This window comes from Drosophila subobscura, chromosome J, assembly GCF_008121235.1.
Source record: "Drosophila subobscura isolate 14011-0131.10 chromosome J, UCBerk_Dsub_1.0, whole genome shotgun sequence".
NCBI lineage: Eukaryota > Metazoa > Arthropoda > Insecta > Diptera > Drosophilidae > Drosophila > Drosophila subobscura.
This window is the reverse complement of record NC_048532.1, coordinates 10,499,565-10,525,143: the sequence shown is the minus strand read 5'-3', so window position 1 is coordinate 10,525,143 and position 25,579 is coordinate 10,499,565. Positions and strand designations below refer to the sequence as shown.

General features: G+C 41.5%; 3 protein-coding genes across 18 annotated transcripts in view; 2 read left to right on the top strand and 1 right to left on the bottom strand.

The window, feature by feature from the left end:
- LOC117893233 (prominin-like protein) overlaps positions 1–25,579 on the top strand; it is a 139,094-nt gene that overhangs the window by 54,283 nt on the left and 59,232 nt on the right. The window contains exons 15-16 of the mRNA XM_034799790.1: positions 911–956; positions 15,621–15,737. The gene's annotated coding sequence lies outside the window, so the exon portion shown is untranslated. The remainder of the gene's footprint in view (positions 1–910; positions 957–15,620; positions 15,738–25,579) is intronic.
- Positions 280–25,579, bottom strand: part of LOC117893230 (potassium voltage-gated channel protein Shab) — a 55,619-nt gene continuing 30,319 nt past the window's right edge. For 5 of the 16 annotated variants that reach the window (XM_034799771.1, XM_034799766.1, XM_034799768.1 and 2 more), the window contains 8 exons: positions 19,355–20,198; positions 12,853–13,064; positions 12,059–12,460; positions 8,658–8,771; positions 4,226–5,468; positions 3,970–4,163; positions 3,599–3,908; positions 280–2,900 (listed from right to left, as the gene is read on the bottom strand). In XM_034799771.1, coding sequence (XP_034655662.1) covers positions 2,644–2,900; positions 3,599–3,908; positions 3,970–4,163; positions 4,226–5,468; positions 8,658–8,771; positions 12,059–12,460; positions 12,853–13,064; positions 19,355–20,198 — 3,576 coding nt within the window. In that variant the 3' untranslated portion in view covers positions 280–2,643. Of the gene's footprint in view, positions 2,901–3,310; positions 3,352–3,598; positions 3,909–3,969; positions 4,164–4,225; positions 5,469–7,687; positions 7,745–7,983; positions 8,159–8,657; positions 8,772–12,058; positions 12,461–12,852; positions 13,065–16,151; positions 17,138–18,476; positions 18,570–19,354; positions 20,199–25,579 lie in introns of those variants that run through there. The other 11 variants (XM_034799782.1, XM_034799772.1, XM_034799774.1 and 8 more) reach the window with 11 other exon arrangements.
- LOC117893249 (bromodomain-containing protein DDB_G0280777) lies at positions 9,126–10,379 on the top strand. The gene is made up of 2 exons (XM_034799814.1): positions 9,126–9,237; positions 9,296–10,379. The coding sequence occupies exons 1-2, from the start codon at positions 9,210–9,212 to the stop codon at positions 10,348–10,350; spliced, it is 1,083 nt and encodes a 360-aa protein (XP_034655705.1). The 5' UTR covers positions 9,126–9,209; the 3' UTR covers positions 10,351–10,379.

The window sequence follows — 25,579 nt, the reverse complement described above, 5'->3', positions numbered from 1 at the left end:
AAGGGCTTTTGCGTAAACGTAAAATAAACAACTACATGACAGGACATGAACAGCATTTACACAATATTTTATGTAAAATTACATTCAATATTCAACGAATTATTTCCTGAAAAATCAGTTTAAAATAAATCCAAGAAACTCTCACCCAAAATAAACTCCCCATAAATAAAGTACACACAATGGAATATTTAAACTTTTTTGCTCAATGATTTTAGTATATATTTTCATGACCTTTCGCTCATTTAGATTTGAATACATTTTGCTTTGTTTTGTTTATTAAATACATTTTTGTATGCACGCTCGTCAACGATTTTAATGGTATTTTCGGTATTCACTTGTTTGCTGATTTACAGACACAGATGTTAAAAATGTACTCGTAATTATTTAAATTATTTAAATATTAATAACATTTCTTGTTGCTTGCATTCTTGTTCGCGTTTATTTATTTTAGAATTTATTTTAGCCGGTACGAAAAAAAATAAATTAAAACTGAAATTAGTTGGGAACTTGCTGGCTTTCGGGATTAATAAATATTTGTATATACAAAAGAGGTTTAAAGTTAAGAGTTTAATTTATGGGGGGAATGTGGCCGGGGCGCTGTGTGGTGTGTTTGTGCTCATCAAAATCCTGGGCAATTTATAATCCTAAATGAAATTTGCTTACAAAAATTCTGCCTCGAATGCGGTTCCAAGCATTTGTCCATAAATACTTAAAATTTGTATCTATATTAAGTCGATTTTTCTTGGCTTTATTTACTACTACATATAAATAGTTTTTAGAATAGTTTTAGTTTTGGTTTTGGTTTTGTTTTTGTTGTTAACGATTCGAAAAGCGGACGTTGTTGAGACTCTCTTAATACCGTGTCTGTCTCTTAATAAAAGTGCTTTCTGTTTTATCTTTTTCTTTACAGGCTGTAACTGTGTGGCGTATCCGTGTTGCTGTCTATGTGTGAGCGGGTGAGTGTGTTTTAGTGTTAATGTGAGCTCGTATTCCATTACTTGATATGTTTCTAAGAGGCTAACAACTTGCAACTCTGGCATGAAACGAAACGATTTAGCAAATTGGACAGGTTCGGTACGGCCTTATAGAGAGGTCATTAATGCTGCGCTAAAACAAAACTTTCTCTGGGATCGAGGATCGCATAAGGACATGCGGAATGTGGAATGTGAATGGGGGTTTGGGGCGGGCGGGGCTAATTGACTAAATACTTGCGAAACTGGGAGCAGGTCTTACAATTGTATTGCTTACGTATTCGGAGAACAACGGATAACAAGTACATTCAGTACAGAAAATCGATTGAACGAGGGTGTAACAACGATCCTACAACTAACAAACATTACATTAGTGTGTGGGGTGTGGGTGTGGATGTGGGTGGGGGGGGGGCTATAAATAACAACAACAAACAACACATCTATGCATGTAAAATATCCAAGCAGTCGCATTTAAACATAAATGTATACCTTAGATCCTTTATTTTCTACATGGCAACCAGACATGGGCCGAACTCAGGCGAAGGTGGGCGCGTGGGACGGGGTGTGTGTGGGGTTGGTGGGTGGCAAGCACTAACCGAAAAAGCCCTTAAGCACACGCACTTGCATAATACATATTGTATTATATTATATATTTATTACTATATACATGCAATGTATTTGGTTTTTTATAGTTATAGAAACGAACGATTTTTGTTGACTACTTTATGGTTTTTGAGAACTCGAACGAATTACGAATTTACGATCTATGTACATACAGTTACAGTTACAGTTGCAGTTGCAGTTACAGTTACTATATGCATTTTAGGCTCCAATGCTGATGCTACTTTATGGGGTTTTTCGTACCCTACCCAAATCTTTCTTGCAATTCTTTTTCGGTTTTTTTCTTGCTATTGCTGCTGGCGGCTTGATTTTGGAAAAATAGTTGAGCTATTCCATACGTATGTATCTACTAGATTGTATATGTATGTATATACCATGTAAATATGCGAATTTATGCAATTGCGATGCGGTGTATATACTCCTCTATATATGTATATTTTTTTATTATAAGTTTGCATTCAAAATATGAATATATTTCTTTTTTCCTTGTTGTTTTTTTATCGTTTGCTATTTAGGCTTTTGTGGTGATTCTCTCGCTTACTCTCGCTCTCGCTGGTTACTCTCTCGCTCTCGTTTTGGATTAGGTTATAGCAGCGTAGCTCTCGCTCTCTCTTTCTCTCTCGCTCTGAAGGCTGTAAAACTGTAAATGTAAATACGATTTTTGCTCTCTGTACACGGATTCTGGCTCTAATTTGGATTGGCTCCTCGTTTGCTATTATTTACATTACATTTACATTCAATTCGTTTAAGCGTTATCATCAGTAGTTGTTTGTTGTTTTTTTTGTAGCGTTTATTACTCTATTTATATTATGTTTGTATTATTCCTAATGCTATGCTCTTTCGGCTGTCATTCCATCTCCACTCTCTGTAGCTCCTCCTAAATTACCTCCCGCTGCTGCCTTCGTCTCCATCTCAACTAGACTAGGATACTGTTCATTGCTTTTATATAATTCACATTCCATGTTTGCTAACTTTGCTATCACTTTGAGTTTTCCCTTTTGTATCTGTGTGTGTTTTGTTGTGGTGTTTGTGTGTGTGTCTTAACTAATTGCTACGTGGGGGGATCGCCGCCCCTGGCATTGGCATCGCCGCTCGTGTCGGCACCATCACGTCGCTGCAGCAGTGCTCTCTGCTCATCATTGGCTTCAGCCTCGCCTTCGGCTTCAGCCTCAGCCTCTGCTTCAGCTTCTGCCTCAGCCTGAGCTTGGGCTTGGCGTTGATCCTCTGTGGGCGGCTGGGCGGTGGCTGGAGCTGCGTTCTCCTCGCCAGCACGACTGCTCACTGGCGAGGTGAAGGTCGTCTCCGAGTCTGTGTGGAAAGTGAACGAAAATATTAGAAATCTGACAGGGAATTTGTTTTATAGAAGTGCTTCCAACAATTATGATGATCAATGCTGTACAATAAGCGGCGTATGTGTGTGTGTGTGTGTGTATGATCAAATTCTAAAGCTTTTATTACATCGATTTGTCTATGAAGGGAACACCACAACAAATAACAAATAGAGCTCGTATCGTGGTGCTATACGAAAGTCTGTGGGGGGTTTGGAATCTTCCGCAAAGAGTGCGTCAGTGCTGGCATAAGTACACGATTTATCGATATTGTTATCGTTATTTTCATCGATCTTTCAATACTAACAGCTGCTTGCCTCTCGCCTGTCACTGCTCCTTGGGGTGTTTCTTGTGGTGGTTGTGTCTGTGTATGTAGGGGGATGTTGGTTTTGGTTGTTGGTGGGTTCAGAATGCAGCATCGAAGAAGTTTGCTGGTGGGGAGAGGAGGGAGGAAAGTAGAAGAGGTACAGTCGCGATGATCGATGCGTGGTGGTGGGTTGGGGCAAGAGCGAGCCAGCAAGCGAGACAAATATATAGTTATGGATATATATATATAGACAAAGGAAAGAAAGAGATACAGAGTAGGATTGTTTTTGGTTTTCTTTTTGGATTACTCAGAGACGCGATTAGAAAATAGAGCATTGAAAGAGAGTGTCTGCCACTCCACCGATAACCTACCCAGACTGCTGTCCCTGGTGTGCTGTCCCTCTGCTGCATAGCCAGCAGATGTGGTGGCGGATGAGCCGCTGGCAGCCTGCGACGCTGCCGCACTGCTGGAGCGTGAGAGGAGCGGCTTGACCTGGCGCAGTGCCTGCTCCTCGGGATAGCGCGGCGTTTGGAACTTGGTTGGCTTCGATGATGATTGCAAGGTCGCAGGTCCTGACCGTTGGTGCATTAGCGTACGGTGCCTGAGGGGTGGTGGGGATATAGACTTGGCTAAAACTGAATGAGGTAATTTATTCGGTGAGTAATCGCTGCCAGATTCGCCCTGCAAAACGAAAAGATGACTGTGTGAGCAGGGGAAGAACTTTATTTCTGGGGTAACCCACCATAACAGTGCCGTTGTCGGAGACGCCCGAGCCGGACATGTTGTCCGCCAGGAGGCGCTCACTCTCCGGATCGGACAGGACGCGTGAGATATCAGACTTGTTTTTCAGTATCGATTTGGAGCGCCTGTGATGCTCCAGATTGGGTGACGCATCAATCGAGTCTATTGATGAGGAATGCTTGCTCTCGAACTTGGCTATAAAGAGAAAGCACATTAAAGGATTACTCGTTACTCGCTACTCGTTACTCGCTACTTACCTTTGGAGCCCGCATTCTGTATGCCAAACAAATGCTGATTAATCAGCTTGGTGGCAGTGGCTAAGCTCTTGCCCGGCGTAAACACCGAACGCTTCTTCTTTGGGCCGCCGCTGGCGCCGGCGCTTCCACTGGCCGCGGCGCCGCTGCTACCCAAACCTCCTCCGCCGGATCCATCCACCCGGCCGCACACATCGTCGTCCAGCCGGGTATCCTCGAAGCGGGCACGCGGACGTGCCACACTGCCGCCGCTCGGACTCGGCCGCATTGCGGTGAAGCTTTGCTGGAAACGCGTCTTGCGATGCTTTGGCACAGAGTTCTCGTTGAGGCTGACGCGGCTGCCACGCTCCTGCACATCGAAGTTCTGGTAGACATCGTCCAGAGGACTCAGTCCGCCGCCGGCCGCAAGATTGCGCAGCGCCGTGTCCCCCGAGGCGCTCTTCTTCACCTGAGCGCGTAGCCCAGTCGCCGACGAGGAGGAGGAAATGGTGGCTGGCAGGCCCACAATGAAGCCCGTGGAACTGCTGATGTTATGATGGCCATGGTGGCCATGGCCCTCCCGTTCCAACGGATTTATGTACAGATTGTCCATGTCGATGTCCAGGGCACAGGCCTCGTCGTTGAAGTCTGCCGTGAGATCGCCCTGCGACAGGAACGGATGCGTCTGGCAGCTGGCGTACGTATCGGAGCTGTCGACGCTGGCCAAGTCCGCATTGTTGTTGTTGTTGTTGCTCCCGTTGCTGCCTGCCACACCATAGTGGGTGCTGAAGTTGCCACCAAACAGCAGCAAACCATTAGCGCCCATGCCACCGGCAGCGCCGACTGTCGTTGTGGTGTTGAAGTTGTTGTTGTAGTTGTGATTGAAATTGGCAGCACTGGAAATGGCCGCACCGAAGCGCATGGACGCGTCCAGGGGCAGAGCAATGGTCGTCGATGTGGTGGTGCCATACGACGAGGATGTCGACGACGACTGCGAGATGATGGGCATGGCACTGGTGCTGGTGTACACGGGCAGCAGGATGCCCGCGGCGGGCGGTGGCGGTGGCAGGGCCATCAGTGGACCCAAACCCACCGCCTGATGGCGCTGATAGGTGTGCGCCGCCGGAGCCAGTTGGGGCGGGAGCAGGCCAAACTGATTGGCCTGCCGGTTGGCCGCCGCCTGACGCATCTCCTGGCAGATGGGCTTGTGGAAGTCCGAAGTGGGCAGCGCTATGACACCCTCCGCATCGGTGTACTCCTTGAAGTCCTGCAATGAGTTGTGTGGTTGGTAGTAACGGTGGATCAAGGATCAAGGCCAGCTCCAGCTTGGATTGCTTTATTATTGTTGTTGGCTGTTGTTTGTTGTTGTTGGTGTGGTAGTACCTGTGTCTGCTCTTGGGGTTAGCTATCTGTGAGTGTGTGTGAGTGGCTGTGTGTGTGTGTGTGTGTCACAGTGACTGCGATTTGTTTCGTTATGGTGGTGTTCGCTTTTGCAAGAACGTTTAATAAAAACATGCAACTAGGAGAGGCGCCAAGTAAAACGCAAACGTGCAGCGCTAATTATTCATAATTATTTGTAATTATTTGTAATTAAAAACCTAATTCGAAAAAATTTTAACTTAAAATTAATGCGGTGCGAGTCCTTCATGGGAGAATATTTTAGAACTTTAGAGGTTTAATTGCTGCTCGTTGGGGGATCAAAGGAACTCTTGCCAGGTTGAAGAGATAATTCTCTACATTTAAAAGTGATTCCGTTTATTGTTTGATGAAGAATTTCATAGACTTACTCCTCAACGCCACCACCAACAAGGCAGAGAATCTCTAGTCAGTCTAGTCAGTATAATCAAGTGGTTGATTTTTCATCTAAAGCTAAAATTTCAGAGTTATCTTCTACGAAAAGTTTTGATGTAATACTATATTTAAGTCTCTGCCTTAACCCTTTATATGGCCCTGACAACATACAGTTTGAACTCGATCATTGTATTTAAATAAAGTGAATTAGAAGAGTATCAGCATTGATTTAAGGGAAATTTAAAATTTCTGGGGATTTTTTTATTATTAATTTTTATTATTCCTGATACAAAAATGTAAAATCGAATTAGAAAACTATTTATTTAAGTGCTCCAACCGGATCATTATACCGAAAAATATTAATTAAATTATGCCGATCTCTGTTGGAGTGACTAGGGGCCGTTTTTGTTGTTGTTTTTTCAACTTAAAGTGCCAGAAAGAATTAATGAAAAATACAATACAATAAATAAGAAAGGAATTAAAGCATTGAACCCGGTGTCACAAAGTTCAGAGAATAAAAAAATAAATTTATTTGTTTGCTCTTTCCCTCTGAGAACAGCTGCCATGAAAAGGGTTAAGGTTTTCCTTGAAGTTCTACCTTATCTTTAACGACTAAACTGATCCCCCAAGCTGAGTCTTTTGCGCAAATAAAGATTCGATGCCGAGTGCTCCAAATACTTACCCGCGGGTTCCATTAGTCAAAGGTTTAAATAAAAAGATCTCTGATCGAATCGAATCCAAATAAAAATGGAATTAGAAACCGAAAGCAAAGTTGAAACATTCTAGACGAGCAATACGGAAAGAATCAGCAGGCAGAAGAAAGAGTCGAGCAGAGTGCGGCGGATAAATAAATTCGATTCATTGTTTGGTATTTTTTATTGCAAGATTCTTTTTGTTCAGTTTGATTCGGTTTGTGTGTGCCGAGTGGCTGGGCTGGCTGGGCTGGCTGTCTGGCTGGCTGCTTCGCTTCGTTGAGTGGTAACAGAAATAAACAACAAACTAATAATGTATATGGAGAGCGTTAACATTTGTTCATCAAGTGTGCTAGGGCTATATAAGTAATTGATTTGTGGCGTTATGGCTTTTGTTTTTTCTCGCATTTTAAAAAATGATTTTCGTTGATTGGTTTTTCCCTTTTGATGTTTTGCCTTTTTGCGTGTAAGTAAAGTAATTCGTGGGGCTGATTGGACCCCATTTGCTAGGATATATTAGGCTACGATTAGGCTAGTTGTAATTTATGTAATTACGTGCTTAGTGCATATAGTAGAACATTCCGATCGATTTAAACTTTCGTCAAGCCCGTCGGCAAGCTGCTCCTGCTTCAATACACAGACACTTGGCTTCAATAATACACTTTAAATAATATTAACACATGCGCTTTGCCTTCATTTCTGGTTCGGTTGGGGTTGTGGTTGAGTGTAGAGATTATAGTTTATGTATAGTAAAGATTATAGAGATTAAATTAATAAAAATTCTTAGAATTCTTCGAATTTTCTATGTCTTTTGTTTAGCTTTCACGTCGCGCGGTCCACGATGTTCAACAGTTAAATGGATAACACAGTATTAATCATAATTAAATGGTATTCAATCGTTGTCGATTCCTTTTTCTTGGTTAATGCTAATTAACGAGTAACTTTCGAGTGAATTTTCTTTTCTTTCTTGTCTATTTATACCCGAATTTTTATAAGTGTTTTACTGCTAAACGCTATTCGCGCGCAATGGAATACACTCGCCTTGGCATCCTGGCAAGCCCTTTAAGAAAAAGAAAATGAAAAAAGAAACAAAGTCAACATAAAAACATTTCCATTTTCCAATACGCACAAGTTTTTCCATTCTTCACACAAAGCCAAAACACACAAAACAGAGGAAAGAAAACACAAAATTTGTGGGGACGGGAAAAATCACAAAGTAAAAGAAACGAAAACAAAAACGATCTTCAAACAACAAGAAAGGGGTGGGACAAGGACACGGACAAGGTGCTTTGGCGTTACCATCTTTCGCCTTTTATCAGGCGTTTTCAGACGTTTTCTTTTGTCATAGATAGTATATGTCGATGGTGCCCTCCTCGAGCATCCGCTTCAGGGCCAGATAGTTTTTGGGTGACGGCGGTGGCCGCACCAGCCGCTGCATGCTGTACTCCCGGTCGTGGAACACACAAATGCGATCCTGCAAGCAACAATTTCGATACGCCCTCAATATATCCCCAACGAAAACCAACAGGATTGTGGCCAAGCTCTACGTCTCGTGTGTGTGTGTGTGTGTGTGGGGAGAACGCTAAAGCTTAGCTCAAGCTGTTACCAAATCATGGGAAGGGAAGAGCAATCGGAGCGAATCGAGGCAGTCGGAGCAGTCTCTGGACTCTTTGCTTTTGGGATTTTTTAACAATTTTTCGACGGTCGGTTTTGCCAATGTATTTTTCAGCTTGGTTATTTATTAATTGTTAATATTGTTGCGCTTTTGTTTAGCTGTTTGTTTGTGCGTTAATCGAATTTGTAATTGCAAAAATTTGTAACTAAAGAAGGGTGCCAAAAAGCATGCGATTAACACTGAGGAACATGGAACACATACAGTGGGGTGCATACAGTGGGGCCATACAAAAGCATTTCAAGACGAAAATTCTTAACTAAAGTTTGTTTGTGTTTAGCGGCATTTGATGAGGATTTACCTTGGTGGTGCAGAAGCAACACTCGAACTCCACGGGCACATCCTGCTCCAGGTTGTCCATGCGCTGATTCTGCAGATTCTCGAGCGCCACTTGGCGTCGCAGTTCGGCCACTTCCTATAAATAGGATTTGTTTGTTTTTGTTTTTTGTTTTGGGTTTTGCATAATGTGAAAAAGAAGGTTTCAGCGACAAGAAACAAATTGGAATATTATGTACATATAATAAATATATTTAAATATATATTTTGTAGCTAGTGTAGAGTACAGGAAATGCTCCACCAAATGCAGATCAGAGACGACATGCAGCATGCATGCGGATTGGATATTAGTTATGGGTAGTACGAGGACTAGTACTAGAACTAGTAGTTATTTTGGTCATGCTTCCTGCTAAATGCTGCTCAAAGCTGTGTGTGTGTGAAATGTGTGTGAGTGCTCTGAAAATGTTATTTATTTATGTGGCAAAACGCTGAATCAAAGCAACATCTGCTGCTGCTTTCAAAACAGTTTAATCCTAGACAGAAACTCGATCTCATCTAACGTCTAATTCTGCTCTAAATGCGCTCCAAAAATCCACTTTATATTTGTAAGTAAATGGCAAGAATCCACCATAAGACACCCACGTTTGTACCCCTTTCCCACAGTGTTAATTGCTCTCCTCTGTGGTGTAACCACCACCCATGGCTACCCCAAGATCGATAGCCCATGGCGCCAACTGAATGATCTTGGCTTTGCGAATGGTCCCTATGCTGATGGGGATGGCGAATACCGGGAAAATTGGGCAGGCATCACCGTCAGTCCGGACTGCATAACCCTAGAGCCCACTGCCCAGAATCCGCCCATGGAACCCACTGGAGCACTGACCACAACTACGACCTGTTATCCACCCATGGAAAGCATTCCAGCACCGCCAACGCCACCGCCAACATCCATCACCGTTTGCGAATATCCCCAACAGGCGCCAGCATCTCCTTCCGAGCCTTTGCGTCCATTCTGGCATCAGGACAATATTGATGAGAGCGAGGAGCGACGCAAGGAGATGCGCGTCATGTTGCAACACATCTACGTGGCACAGGCACGGGTGCAGCTGGAGGCCACGGAGATTAAGAAGGCGCAGGGTGTGGCTTCCTCCGCGCAGGCGCAGCTGGAGGAGACGACCAATCAGGTGCGCACCATCACAGCCTCACTGCACACGGCCCAGCAGTCGGTGGCCGCCGCGGCCATACGCGCACAGATCGCTCAGCTGCAGGTGGCCGCGCACAATCAGCTGCTGTTTGCCGCACGCCAGGACCTGGATTCGTTGTCCTCACAGATGGTTGGCCTGCAGGCGGCCGAGGGCATTGTTCAGCCGAAACTCAATGTGGATCTGGGCGCACTTTTGGACAAGCTGAAGCAGCCGCTGCAGCAGTTTGACAGGCCAACGCCAGTGCCAACTATTCTTGCTAATGTGCCAGCACTTGGGTTTTATCCGCAGCAGCAGAAGCCACAACAACAGCAGCAGCAGCAGCAGCAGAGTGTGCCGCAGTGGCAGCAGCAGAATGGAGTAGGAGGCGGGCAGGTTCTATCGCCGGGAGATGCACCAACGGGTGGGCAAGGAGTTGATCGCAGCCACAAGCCGGTTGCCTTTCCCAACGAAATGAATGAGGTGCCAGGTCAGCCGAATGTCGACAATTCGGACAGGAAGTGGTACGATATTTAGGTGTAACTCTGCCTCTGCAGGTTGCATCTCCATCAGTTTTCTTTTCGTGTATTTTATGCAAAGTTTATTCGTTTTTGTCCCCTAAATAAATTGAGGGATACCTTAAATAAGTCCTATAATTCCTTCATGTATGTTTGTAACTGTTTGTGTGTGTGTGTGTATGTTTCTATGTTTGTGTAGCTGTGTGTATGTGTGTGTGGTTAAGAGATAGAGATTTAAATTTTGCTTGCTTAGGGTTTAATTGATTCAAAGAAACATATTTACAAGACTCAAGAAGCCGTTAAATAGTCCAAATAAAGTTTTAGTTTAATTCTTTAGTTTGTTAGATATTCATTTGGGTTTCTCTCAAGCATTAAGAATTGACATAAAGTTAGTAGAGAAGCATTAACTATAAGCCATAAATAGACATTGGCATACCGGAAAATATGAAAGGAAAATCGAACTAGGAGTTGAGGTTCTCATTCCATCTTTTAAACCCAAAGCAAGCCGCGTAAATAATATTAGAAGAAAGTAAAATGATCAAAGAATATAGAAAGAAAAGCTGACATTTCATGGGCATAAGAAAACTGAACAAGAGGTACTATAGGAGTACGGAATATATGCCATAAAGAGTCTAGAATATGATGCAGATTTGGTCTGGCATTCGATGGGCCAATGCACCCGAAAAATGGGCTTCAGAAAACTAGAACCGAAAATGTTTAAAATAGTAATAATTGTATGGGAGCTTGGCATTGTTTGTGTGTTTGTTTGTGTGTGTTTCAGCCACTGTAAAACGAATCATTCAATCCGCAAATATATCAATATGTATTTAGCCATGTCCAAATCCATTCAAAATCAAGGGTAGAAAATGGGCAAAGGAATTATTCAGTACATATTAAAGAGTAGTTAGAGCATAGAGTATATGTTGGTAGCTGTGGCATTCGTATACGAGTTGAGAGTAGATCAGAGTAGAGTAGAGTAGAGTAGAGTAGAGTAGAGTAGAGAGTAGAGTAGAGCTTTGAGTTCTTGTGTATACTTTCAATGTACCTCCTTACTGCGTCCCCGTAAAATCTAAAAAGTTGAAATGTGTTTGGTTGTTGTTAAGATACTTTTAGGTTTTGGCTCATTGTTTTTTGTTTTTTTCTTTGCTTCGTTTTGCTTGCTTCTTAATGGTTTGTTTTTGTCTTCTTTGCCAAATTGTTTTTGTGGTTCAAATTCAATCGAGTGTTTTAAACCAAAGAGTAATACATGAAGCTGTTTCCAAAAACGCTAAACACTAAATACCAAAAAGACTAAAAACTACTACATAAAAGGCCGACGAATCATAGAAAGAAACGAGGGGAATAGAAGGTACAACTAAGGACATGTGTTTGGGGTTAACAAAACCAAAACTGAGAAGTGGCAATTTCCCCGGACTCGTTCGCAAATGAAAATGTAACCAAAAAGTGAGTGAGTTTTTCCGTGTGTGTGTGGTGGGGAGGTTTGGTTTTTGTTTTGTTTTGTTTTGTTTCGTAAATAGAGTTATTTGAATATATTTGGATCCAAGTTTAATGGCTTCACATTTACTAATACAATAGGATTACGATTTAGGAACTTTGAAAACATTAAGATATTCAAGATATACGATTACGATTATGATTATCAATACTGGGACTGGCCCCGGCCATGGCCATGACCTCTGGCCACCCACTCTATGACCCCTTCTTCTCCCTTCGGCTCGCTGACTTACCCCGGGCGTTATCATCATCTGTATGGGCAGACCCTTCTGATTCGATGCTAGGGTCATGTCATCCTCTCCCTCGGCACCACCTTCGGGCGGGCTGCTGCTGCTGGCTGTGGCCACGGCCGTTGCTGCACTCGAGGCAGCCACCATGGCCAGGTTATTGGCAACGCCGCCTCCACTTCCACCTGTGGCTGTCACACCTGCTGCAGCAGCAGTCGCCCCAACTCCTAGGCCCGCGGTGGCTGGCGGCAACGGTGCGGGGGGCTTCTGTTGCTGCTGCTGCTGTTGGAGCAGCGCCTGCTGTTCCCTTTTGTAGCTCTCCATGGCCATCATTGAGGTCTGTCTGGCATTGGGATTGTCGAAGCTGTACGGCGGCACAGCGTCCTGCTCAGAGCTGGATCCGCGACGCTGGGACAAGGGCAAAGAAAGTTTGTTTTAGTATGCAGAAATAGGAAAAGATTTTACAATAATTTATGGAATATAAATGAGAAGTACTTACAACTCGCGATTGCAATTTATTATATCTTGATTAATTGATTAAATTTTGAAGTAAAATGCATGAAAAGGATAAGGTGCCGAAGTGTATTCAACTAAGTTTGGTATGGTTAATGCTTACAAAGAAAATGAATGTATAAGCAATCCTTTAGGGAATAATTCCTCTAAAATCCCCAAAGGAAATTCTTTTTCTATCGGAAATCGCCGCCATGCATGGGTTAAACTTGGGAAATCTTCAGCCCATGGGTGCCAGATTTTCATTTAGTTGTTTTGTTCTCCCTTTATGAATGATGTTGATCACTTACATGCTGCAAACTGTTTCTCATGTTGGCTACGTGCTCGTAGTTCTTGTAGCAGCCGGTGCCGGTGGTTGCCGGATTGCGGCTGACGCTTGTCGATTCACCTTCGGTGCTGTTCCCGTCCGTCTGCGATAGATTGTGGCCTGTGGGCGATCGGCGTAGCGCGTGGGTTAAACGGTGCCAATTTTTCAATGATCTTGTGTGACTTTCGCGCTTTTCTGCATTGCATTCGTATGTGTGTTTATGGGTGTGTGTATATGGGGTGTGTGTGTGTATGTTTGGGTTATTTATTGGATTAATTGTTTCACGTTCGTTTGGATTGGGTTTCGTGTTGATGTTTGTTTGTTGGTTTGGTTTTGATAGCACACGCAAGAGAAAGCCATGAATGCATTTTGTCGCCAGTGTTTTTTTTTCGCACAGTTTCGCATTTGTTTAGCCGTCGACAGGGGGGACATCAGTGAGAGATATCGGTGAAATATATACACAGGGATATATATATATGTATATTTTGTATATATGTTTTTGGTTTTTTTTTAATGGATAGTTTTTTGTTTTTTTTGCAGCGCAAATGAAAGTTTTTGTGTCAAAAAATTAAAAGAGGAAAAAAGAAAGAAAAATATGATTTTTATGAATGTTTTTTTGTATTTTTATTATTTTTTTTAGGGGGTTAATATTTGTTACGACGACGATGACGACGGGCGACGACGACGACAAGAAACGTTGAGGATTAATTGTAAGCAACGATACGGTAATGATAGTTTTAGTTTACTTTAGTAGGGGAGGGGGGCATACAGTGAGCACAACATTGATGAACGACGTCTATAAGTTTAGGGGGGAGGCTTAGAGTGGGTTTGGGGCAGTTTTAGAGGTTGATTATGGCTAAGAACAACATTTATTTGAGCAGCTAGTAAACACTTGTTGCTGAACCATTAGCTAGTTGTTAGTTTTAGTTTCAGTAGCCGTTTAAAACATGGAGTTAGTAGAACAAACTATCATTTAAATTGTTATAGATCTAAAATGGAAAACAAAGTGTAAAAATCCAACATAAAACCTTGCCCAAAAATGTTCGCTCGAAGTTCGAATCCCAATTGAAGTCTTTCGTTTTGCCCCAAGATGACATGAGTTATTCAAACTACGAATAAGTGTGGGTGTGTGGCTGTGAGTGCTATGATCGTGTGTGGGCACTGGACTCGGCGAAACAAATGTGCGAAACACCAGTTTGACATACTCAAGTATGGCCAAAATCCCGATTCATGTTCATTTACGCCACTCATTTGTTTGCATGTGTGCGTGTAGGTGTGTCTGTAACTGTATTTGCTTGTGAGTGAAATGAAACTCCTGGGTTTGTATGCATGTGCGAGTATCTCTCACCTTTGTCTGAGCAAATAGAAATTCTTTTCTTTTTACCTGTTTTCTGCAATTCAAAGCCTGACCCCCGAGTGTTCGGTCAGGCCTTAAACACCTCTACATGTATGTACATATGTATATATGTATGTATGTACATATACATATGTATGTATGTATGTATGATGTAATTTTGTGTGTCTTTGCTTTTGAAGTTGTTGTAATGAAAATAATACAGCGCTATTTGGTTTTGGTTTTATTTATGCTAAATTTCACAGACACACAAAGTTGTTGTTGTTGTTTTACGTTTTTAACAGTGGTACACAAAAGTATGAGTACAGGAGAGACAAGTACAGTACAGTACAGTGTACACATTGGGGAGCAAGTACGAACAAATAGTTCGAGTGATTAGTATTCAATATATTCGCGAATACAATGGCTTGAGCATAAAGAGAGCGTACACAGTTTTTCTATAGATTAGATCATACATTATATTATCATATCATATTTATCGGGGGTTAGAGAGCATGCAGCGCGTTAGATTCCATAAAATAAAGAGCATAAGAATGTAGGAAACAAAGGAGACGGGTGGACGGGGGTACACACACACATAGATAGTTATAGATATCGGATCGGATATACATATATGTACATATATGTTCTTTTTTTTTTGAAGGAAAAGAAATACGAAAAACATTGAGTAAAAGGCACGTAAAGGCTTCTCGGAATGGCTTCACTTCGATCTGATTCTGATCTCTGGGATCTGTTTCTGGTTCTCTAATGATTTATTTTATATTTTTCCTTATGGCATCTTTGAGCGCAATGATAGAAATGTTTGAACTATGCTGGGGGGGGAACTCGATGCAAATTATATGTAATAAAAATTGTACAAATATCACGACGCCGCAAATATATCAACCTGTAAAACATTGTCAGGGCCGCTGTGTGCTCGCTTTGCTTACATCTAAATTTCTATATTGTATATTTCATGTATATCGGGGCTTAACGCGTAACTAAAACATCGACTCCAATCTATCTTAAATTAGTCAAATATTTTGCTGCAAACTAGGAGCATTTTTCTTGCTTTAAATAAGGCAATTTTTCAATCGTTTTTTCTTGTGCTTCATTTGTAGGAACGTTACGCCAGCATTTTGCTAAGTTCTCACTGCTCTATGCGAGTATATGGAACGAGTCTGTATATTTTTGAATAGGTAATAAAGATGCTACCTATGTATGCCTAGTACCTACTTGTTTTTTGCTGATGCTCGCTCGCGCTCTCTCTTGTTTTTCTTCTTCTAAATTATAACTAAGCTTAGACTCTCGCTCAACTATGTCACAGCTATGTATGTATGTAGTACAACAACTAATTTCATAAATAAGGCTGACTCTGTATATATTTATCTATATATATATTTTTTATATATTTTTAGGGTCTTGTGCTGCTGCTGCTGCGGCGCCCTCCATGGAGGGAATGTCACGTATCGCTTTTGACTAGTGCGCTCGATAAATGCCTGTCTTTGTCTTGGATTGCGAGTACGAGTTTAAAGGTAAGGCCTAAGTTTAACGCTAAGTTTTTAGACTAAATCAAAATTGTGCTTACGCGGATTGTTGTATTCACGAGTTTTACTTTTTTCGGGCTCTCTCTCTCACGAATGGCGTGTTGTGTTAGCATTCTCAGGGGTCTCGTTTTGGGATGCTTTTTTGTTGGGGAGAATTATCTAATACCCGTACACACACACACACGCTTTCCACTCACACACACACAGGCGTTATCCTTTTGCTGCTGCTTGGAATTTTGTCTTGAAAGTTTTGCTGGAGGAGGGGCTGGATTTTTTGTGAACCAAATGTACTATAAAAAGCAGCTTCAGATAAAAAACAAACAAAAACATCAGCAAATTGTTAGCAGATCTTCGTTTCCATTTTAATGCAAAATTTAATTAATTTTTGTTTTTTATGCTTTCATTTTTTAACTAATTTTTAGTTATATTTTCAAGTGCTGATGGTGGGGTCGGGGTAGCAGTTAGCAAAACTTTCAATACGCGTTTACGATAGTTCGACAGAGAGAGAGAGAGAGAGAGAGAGAGAGAGAGAATGAGGTACAACGCTACGAATGCGCAATGCGCATGAAATTTTTACTCCTTTTTGGTTCGAAAAAGCAGCTCATAGCGTGTTGTCTGTGTGTGTGGGATGTCATGTGTGTGTGTGTGTGTGGGTGTGGGTGATTGCCTAAAAGCAGTTACAATTAAATTTAATCACAACATTCAATTGGAAAGGAGTGGAGGTGGAGCGGGGACTGGCGGGGTCTCTGACCCACAACCAATAAACTAAATGGAAGAACGAGTAAATAATTCTCATTTGATTTAACTTTTTCTTTGTTGTTTTTTTTTTTTGATTGACTTCAAAGCTTGAAGCAGCAAGCCCTCGCGCGACACGACTAATGGATCAATGGTTCTACGTTATTTTGGGGTTTGAATCTTTGGAAGTTTTTCATTGCACGCACTTAGATCTACGACTAAATACCGGACTATGTCTATGTCTATCCCTCGCTCTTTTTTGGTGTGTGTGTGTGTGGTGTGTGTGTGTGTGTGTGTGTGTGTGTGTTGTGTGGGTGAATCTGTGTCTGTTTAACAAACTAATTTACAGATACAATAACAATTGCATGTGATTTGGTTGTTTTCTCTTAGCTACATTTCGCTTAGTGTGTACTAGGTAGACCCATGGGGTTGTTATTGGTTGGTTGGTTGTTTGGTTGGGACTAAGGGCTGGACTGTGGTTTTGGTTCCTTCCTAGCGGCTGTCTTCGTTGTCGCTGGAACTGTTCTGCTGCTGTGCATCCCGCTCCTCGAGCAGACTTCGATTGAGCTCCTGAATGCGTGCCGAGAGTGCTCGCCTGCGAGGCGTGCCAAACGATGGCGGCGGTGGCGCCTCGATCAGTGTGTTCTTTTCGCCTAGGTTCAAAATCAGCGCGCATCAAATCAGTTTTTTAGTTTTTAGGTTTTCAACCAAAGAGTGGAACAAAGTTTGGGGGGGGTGGGTCATATAATGGTGTGTGTTTGTGTGGTTTTCAAATGGTTTTTTACATGGTTCGTTTGTGGTAGAAAGTAGAAAAAGAAGAGCAGAGAAAAGAACAAGTTGTAGATACATTTACTCGCATCTAGGGCGGGTTCGGGTTGGGGTTTCGGCTACCCGTTTGGGATAGGCTCATGGCTCGTGGTCGGAGCATAACCCTATCCCACACTTGGGCTATTTTGCGGTATCGCTAATTATCGCTAAACTACTTGTTTGTTCGCTAAGAGAATGGAGCATATACGAGTGTACATATGTATTTGTATATATATATCATATGTGTGGCTGTGGCTATGGCTATGTCTGTGTGTATGAGGGGGTGTAAACTTAATGTAATCAGCACTTGAAAATTTTCTAAAATGTTTTTTTTATATATTTATAAAAATATTTCGTATTTTTGATATTTTTGATTATAGTTTTTGGGTATATAATTCGAAATGGAAACTCTATAAATGGGCATTCAAATTCGCTATTTGTTGTGTGTGTGTGTGTTCGGGTGTGTTCGTGTGTGTGTGTGTGTGTAGCAGTATCAAATCAAGAGTCAAGCAATTATTAGCAAATTTTTCGTTTCATTTCTTTATCATCATATAATTCCAATGGTTCCATAATTCTTGTTTGCAAATTTCAAATGCAAAACTAATTCGTAGGCAACAATCAACGTGAACTGAAAGGCAACAACTCAAAAGCGTTTCAAAAGCAACAAATCGCAAGATCTAAGCTACAACTTTAGGAATATATTTATCCATGGTTATAATCCATTTGCTGGGGTTAACTGTCAATCTTCTCCTCCTAATGGCAGCTAGGCAGGGGATTTATATACACAGCAGCACCGAACGTTTCATAGCTGTTGGGGGGGAAGCTAATGATCAGTGGGAGCCTGATTAAAAGACTCTAAAGATCGAATTTTAATTAAATTTTTACCCAACAGCTTTAAAACTCACTGCATCTTCGACTCTTCTTTTCGTTTTTCTATAAAGCCGACTATAAATGTCGTAGGGTTGAGCAAAGCTAAAGCTAAGGGTGGTAAAATCTCGCCGATCGTGGCTACTCAACGGCTGTCTCAAGAGAGAGCTAAGACTTAAAAGAGAGAGATATAAAAAGGGTGTAGTAGAGGTGTGTTTTGTGTGTGTTTGTCTCGCTATAAGACGCTACGAAAAGCGTTGGTCCAAAGGCTACAGCATTGGGAGTTGGGGGGAGGTGTGTTGTAGTGGGGTTAGTCACCTGGAGGAGCGCTCTGCACATCGAGTGTCTGCCTGCCTATATTGGGGTTGCTCTGTCTTTTGCCCTTCGGATGCACGACATTCGTCTGCTTGCCTAAAAGAGAACGCACACACATATTGACAGGGGTTGACAGGGGGTGTTGATAGGGGGCTGGGTTGAGATACGCTGCCTACTTACAGGCGCTTAATGTAGCTGCAGCGGAGGGTGTGTGAAGGGTGCCTTTGGCTTTGTACACTTGGATGTAAACCTCACTAATTTGTTGTTAAATTTGCGCTAAGTACAAAAGCATTTGCCTAATTGACCGCATTAATGTGTCTTCCGGTTGCGTGTGTTTGTGTGTATATACTTATTGTAGAGAGTGTAGAGTGTGTGTGTGTGGGGGGAGGGTTAGGGCTACGGAAACTTAGAGTAATTGAATTTAGCTTAACTATTGATAGTTTACAGCGGAGATTAAAAGATTTGATTATGGATTATAGAGTTTGGTTCAACAATTTCTATCATCTTACGGCTCTGTTTTTGGTTACTGATCGGACGTTCCGTCAAATGCTATTTACACGCCTCCTCCAACAAAAAATAAAGGAAAAGTTAGACAAGAAGAAAAAGCGAGAAACGGAAAACAGGAAACGGAAACACAATTTGCATGCCACAAAAGATCTAAAAAGTAAGCAAAACAGAGGAACAGCATTGCATGGAAAGGCTTTTAGGGCTGGGATTTAGTTTAGAGACTACTAAGGCAAGGCATACTTCAGACTACACTTAATTTACATATACGAATATTAGTAGTAATTTTTTGGTTACAACTTGATTGATTTTGACATCAATGAGTGGTTCTTTTTTGTTGTTGTTGTGGAGTTTATAATACCTCCACAGACACTTACCTGTGTCGACAATCACATCGATGAGATCCATGGACTTGGCGAACGCATCTTTCAGATTGATATGATGAAAGGAGACAATGCTGCCCTCGCGCTTGGCACGATCGAGTGCCTCGCGCCGCTTGAGGGCCTTTTCGCGTCGCATCTGATTCTTATAAAATTCAGCAAAATTGTTAACGATGATGGGAATAGGCAAAGCGATTACCAGAACACCGCATATGCAACACACAGTACCAATAACCTTTCCCAGTGCAGTTGTGGGATAGATGTCCCCGTAGCCAACAGTTGTCATTGTAATACCCGCCCACCAAAATGTTTCCGGTATTGAAACGAATTTTGTATCCTTTTCATCCTTTTCGGCAAAATATGCCAGCGAAGAAAATATGAGAACGCCCATGGCCAGGAACAGCATTAGTAGACCGAGTTCCTTATATGAGTTACGCAGCGTAAAGCCTAACGACTGCAGGCCCGTTGAGTGACGGGCCAGCTTAAGGATTCGCAGGATGCGCATAATGCGAAATACTTGCACCACCCGGCGCACATCCTGGAACTGGTCCGTTGCATTCTTATTCGTTTCCAATAGAAATAACGAAACAAAGTATGGGAGTATTGCCAATAGGTCGATTATGTTAAGGCCGCCCTTAAAGAACTTCCACTTGTCCGGCGAGGCGCTAAACCTAAGTATGTACTCTAGAGTGAACCACGTGATACACACGGCCTCAACCATTGCCAATTGCGGATTATCCTGTGGTGTACCGTTGTCAATGTGTTGTAGTTGTGGTAGGGTGTTCAACGTCAGGGCTATGGTAGACAGGACTATGAATAGTATGGATATCACTGCGATAACCTGCGAACGGTAAAGAACAATCGAGACTTGTCGAAGACCATCATTCAGCAAATGGGATATTTGTTTGTTTGTTCAGTTTCGTATATCGATTACACAACGATAACACGTTTCACGTTTACGATAACGATAATACGATTATACGATAAAACGATTAAACGATTACGATTATATGGGATTGGATAGTTGGGTAGTAGACGTAATCGGTAGTTATCTATTTAGTAGTAGTAGTAGTAGTAGTAGTAGGTACACAGGTAGGTAGTAATTGTTTACGACACATTTTCATTCCACACACGACTATGCAAAATGTTTTTTAAATTGTTCGATTGATTGATTGTTTGATTAATCCAACAAAACATTGTTACAACATTCATCAACAGCAAAAATCAACAGCGAGCGAGAGTAGAGGAATTATCTACTCCCGTCCTCATGTCAGAGAGTTCAGAGTTCACTGCGATTCGTGGGTGGATATGCATGGAGGTCTAAGATGGCGGGGTCGCTAAGGCTTCAAGCAAACATTCAGTTAGCTTCAACTTTAACTTTAACGTTAAGTTTTTGTTTATTTTGTGATCGATCTTCGATCGGAGAATGGGTTGGAATTTTTCGTTTGATTTTTAGTCAAATTTGCTGCTGTTTTTGGTCTGTTAGAGAGAGAGTGAGATAGACACAGAGACAGAGAGAGATATATATTGAGGGGACTCTTTGTTGTTTGGCTTTCCGGACCGATTTCTTGGTAGTTGGTTTTGTTTTTCTTTTTTCTTTGTACTTTTCAAAGGCTGCTGTACTATATGTGAAGTATATTTCATTTTTTTGTTGTTCAGTTTTATCTGTCGTGAATCCTTCTCCATAATACAAACTTAACGTTTAAATAAAACAGAAACATATATAAACATAAACATTTTTTTTGGATTAAGGGGGTTTCTCTTTCCTTTTTTTGGAGCTCCTCGGGCTCAGTGGATCAGCAGCGGTTGGGTGGATTGGTGGGAGGGGGTTTTGGGCGGAAGATCTCTGATCATGGTATATGGTCTAGATCATCGCTATCTGAATGTTGTGTGTGGTGTGTGGGTGTGTGTGTGTGTGTGTGTGAGTGTGAGTGGTTTGTGGTGTGAGTTTTTGCTTGTATTGTGTGTGGTGGCAGATTGGTGAGTTTTTTGAGTGGTTTTTGAGTGGTTAGTGGCTGAGGTTTGGTGTTTTGTGTGTGTTTTGTTTTTGGATTGTGGGACAGATCACATGACGCAACACAAGGACATAACACACATCTACATACATGTATTCTGTATACGTGTGTGTGTGTCATCTATAATTGGATCGATTATATTTATGGTATGAGGGTGAACCAGGGGGGGCACTCCATCGTCAAATAAGAGACGCTATACCCTTGGGGTCTGCAGTCGACATTTTTTCTATTTTGTTATTTATATTTATTATATTTTAATCTATATATTTGTGTTTTGTTTTCTAATCATCCTCCTAATTCTCATCCTGCTTAAATCTAACGTTTGGACAAACAATTTCGCAAAGTGTTCTTCTTTTTTTTGTTTCGATTCGCTTTTGTTTCTTTGTGTTTCTTTTGTTTTCTTTGGGGGTTTACTGGGGTTTTGGGGGTTTTTTCGGAAAATGATTGAATAGTTTGATAGATAGATAGAACATAACTCAATGGGGTTTGGTTTAAATCAGAATTACGAGTACGTCTAGCAATATTCATGATTAGATTCTAGCAAGAAAATGACAAGAAAAACGAAAAACTTAAGAAGAAAGACAAAGTCAAATTTGTAAATTCAAATCCAAATCCAAATCCAAATTCTAATTCAAATGCATAACTTTCGTAGCAAACGAGCAGAGAATTACAGAGTTTACGATAGAAAAGAGATTCCAGACGAAAAAATATCAAAAGAAAAAACTCAAATTAAAACTTAAATTGGAAAATCAGTAAATAAAATCTTTAAGGACTCTCTCATGTCCCGTGAGAAGAGTGACACAATAAACAGGATTTTTGGGTCTTTAAATAATTTATGTAATTTACCAAAAACTGCCAATCCCAGAGACAAGTCATGGTGGCGGGTCGATGCGGTCATAGGGGACAGGAGACAAGGGGGAAGGACCGGACCGATCGACCTGCCTGTCAGAAATGCAAATGCAAATTTCAATGCCAGATTGGATTGTTTATGGAGGGAAGAGCTGAGCTAGCTGGTGGGATAGCCAAAGTCGTCTGCTGATTGCCACATTGGGTCACAAAACAATTGCAACAATTCTTGGCCCCCGCAATTTGTTGGCTGGTTATATGTCTGGCTATGCATGTCTGGATATATGTATCTGTGTGTGTGTGTGTGTCTGTATGTGTGCGTGTGTGTGTGTGTTTAGTGCGTGTGAGAGTGTGACTGACATTTCCTGACTTTCTTGAGCAGCAGACTCTGACAAAGAGAGACAGAGAGAGTGGGGAAGAGAGCGACTGAATGTGTCCTCTCCATCTTTGATTTTGGGGGCTTTTACATTGAACATCTTCGACATGCGGCCGCCGCCCCCTACTACTAGGCTGGGGGGCACGGCACGTGGCATGATTGGTTGATATATTATATATAGAGATAGATAGTATATAGAACACAAAGGTGCCTGCCTCTCTGTGTGCTTATGTCCAGATCTACCATAGTAGGCGCCTGTACGCAACCACGCTTGGATATGGAAACGGATCTGGAACTGGAATATAGAGTGGTTGTTGGGGAATTTATAGGGTTGGATAGTGGTTGGGGGTGGGGTTGGTTGGGGTTTGAATTTTCATTGAGTTGAGGTTGAATTTTCATTGAGGTTGAGTCACAATTTTCATTGAGTTTGAGTCAGAATTTTCACTGAGGTTGAGTCTGAATTTTCATTGAGGTTGAGTCAGAATTTTCATTGAGTTGAGGTTGAAATTTTCCTTCAGTTGAGAGCTACAATTTAGTTTTGGTTTGGGTTTTTTTTGTGGTCTAAGGTCTGAGAATTTGTTCTTTCATTTGGATGAAGTCGGGTTGGGTGGTGGGGGGCCACGGGCGGCTCTGTTCTTTGTTATGGCTTTATGGTATTCTACATAATACAGATACAAAAAGTTAAAGATAGTTATGCAAGTAGATAGTTATTAGACAAAAGATACTTAGTCAAGGAGGAGACATTACAAAATATAACTAAATACGCACTAAAAGATACACGAAAAACCGAAAAAGTAGGAGACAAACAGAACTGAAAAATCATTTGAATGGTGCTAGAGCAGCTTCATACGATGAGTAGAAGATAGAATAAATAAATAGATACAGATACAAAGTGTGAGAGATAGCTAGAGAGGGAGAGAGGGAGTACGCGAGGGGAAGATAGACAAAGAGAGAGAGAGACATCTACGGATTGCAATTGAAGTGGTCTTTGATTTGATTTTATTTTTTGTGTTCTTTTTCGACTGTCAAACTTCGGGAAAGTTAATTAAATTTCCATAATTAAATTCCATTGGAGGAGTTGGATAGCTGGCGGGGGGGTTGGTGGCGGGGTTACAACTTTCTACTTGAGATGGCGATGAAAGTTTTACAAACTAATTTTACTCTCGATTTCGCTTTCGATTGAACAGAATGCATTGGAGGAGAGATGGTTCGAAAACAAAAAAGTCTTGTGCGAATTTTTAGCTCTTTTCTTTTTTTTCTCACTTTTTTCTTTTATATTTTCTGTTTGTTTTTTTCTTCTTTTATTTTTTGGAACTGCTACCATTGCTGCTCAGTCATGAAGGTGGTTTTGGGGGTGGGGTTAAGGGTTTTGGGGGCGGGGGCTTGGGGTTGAAAGTAAAACATGATATCGCAAATACTCAAGTCGGGCTCTTTGAAGATCGATCATCGCTTCTGTCTCTGCTGTACAGAAGTGAAAAAAAAAAACATAAAAATGCACAAAACTTACAACTACTACAAAATGTTCAAAGCGCAACTTGTTGCAAAAAGCCTTAGTTGGGGTGGGGGTGTGTGGCCTACAAAAATTAAAACAACAAAATTCCATTCTATGTAAGCCGCTGGACAACGAGAGCCACAAGATGTACAAAACTCAAAGCGAGATAAAGGAAGGCCAGCCGCCTCGGCCAAATGCCGATGCAACGAGATGCGCTTGCAAATAGGGAAGAAAAAAGGGGAAATTAATTTAAAATAATATTGGAATTATTTATAATCTATGTTTTAGTAATAGAAACTTCAGAGTTCGCTCTTTGTATCGGACAGACCCGAAAACATTAACCCTTTTGCAAGTGCATCGAGAAAAAGGAGCACAAATTTCAATTAACTTCCCTGAACCTGGCTGAAATCCACTTGAATTACAAGTAATGAAACGTTTTCTTTGGATGGATAACAGAACAAGATACCAGGGGGCGCTAGGTGAAGTACAGTGGGGAGCACAACAATATATTGGTGAGGGCACAGTGGTTGTGAGGTGAGTTGAGGGTGGGGCCGGAAAAAACCAACAAATAAAAGACAAAGTCCGAAAAACAGTCAAAATACAATTCATGCCACAAATGAATATATTTAGAGAGAGAGAGAAAGGGCATGGGGGATACAATATTAAATATACAAAACTTACAAATGGTAGACAATCGCAAACAGCAGTCTTCACGGTACCACAAAAATAAAAACACAAATTACTAAATCTAGATTTAAATATGGGTACAAAATATGGAAAATTATAAAAATTACATTCAAATTGGTGCAAGACTTGACAATTGTGTGTGTGTGTGTGTGTGTGTGTGTGTGCGTTTTGTGTCTGTAATCTGTGTGTGTCAGGGTCGGTGGTTTTATGGGTCTCTCTATTTTCTGACTTTAAATATATTTTTGGTAGCGTTTTTTTTGCGTTTGGTTGGTGTATTTTTTGGTTCGTTTTTCTTTGTGGTTTCTGTGGTTGGGTTTGCGTTTTTGTTGGGGAGTGGTTGGGGGTGCATGGAGTTTGTTCGCATACTTTGTTCGACTCACTAAAAAACAAACAAAATTCGAGACAAACGGCTATGGCTAGTGTTAGGTTTATATAGAATTTCGCATGAAGCTACAACAAAATTCTATATCTCTAGTGGCATTCGAATGCAGCGAACTTTTGGTGGGTGTAATATTTCAATATTGAAGGATATTTTTATTCCATGGATATAGCATCAGAATGGTTACGGGAAATCATAAGAGACTACAAAATCGTTTTATTTACTCTACGTGAAGTTTGTTTAATTATTCTGTGATTTCATCTGCTTATTCATAACGATGGAATTCTGAATGGGAAGAGAGAGAGAGAGAGAGTTTTTTCTAATTGAAAGACAGACGGTTGGGTAGGGGGGGGACTAACGTTTCTTTGTATCTGTTTGTGTGTGTGTATTTGTGTTTGTGTGTGTGTGTGTGTCAGTGTTGAAGATC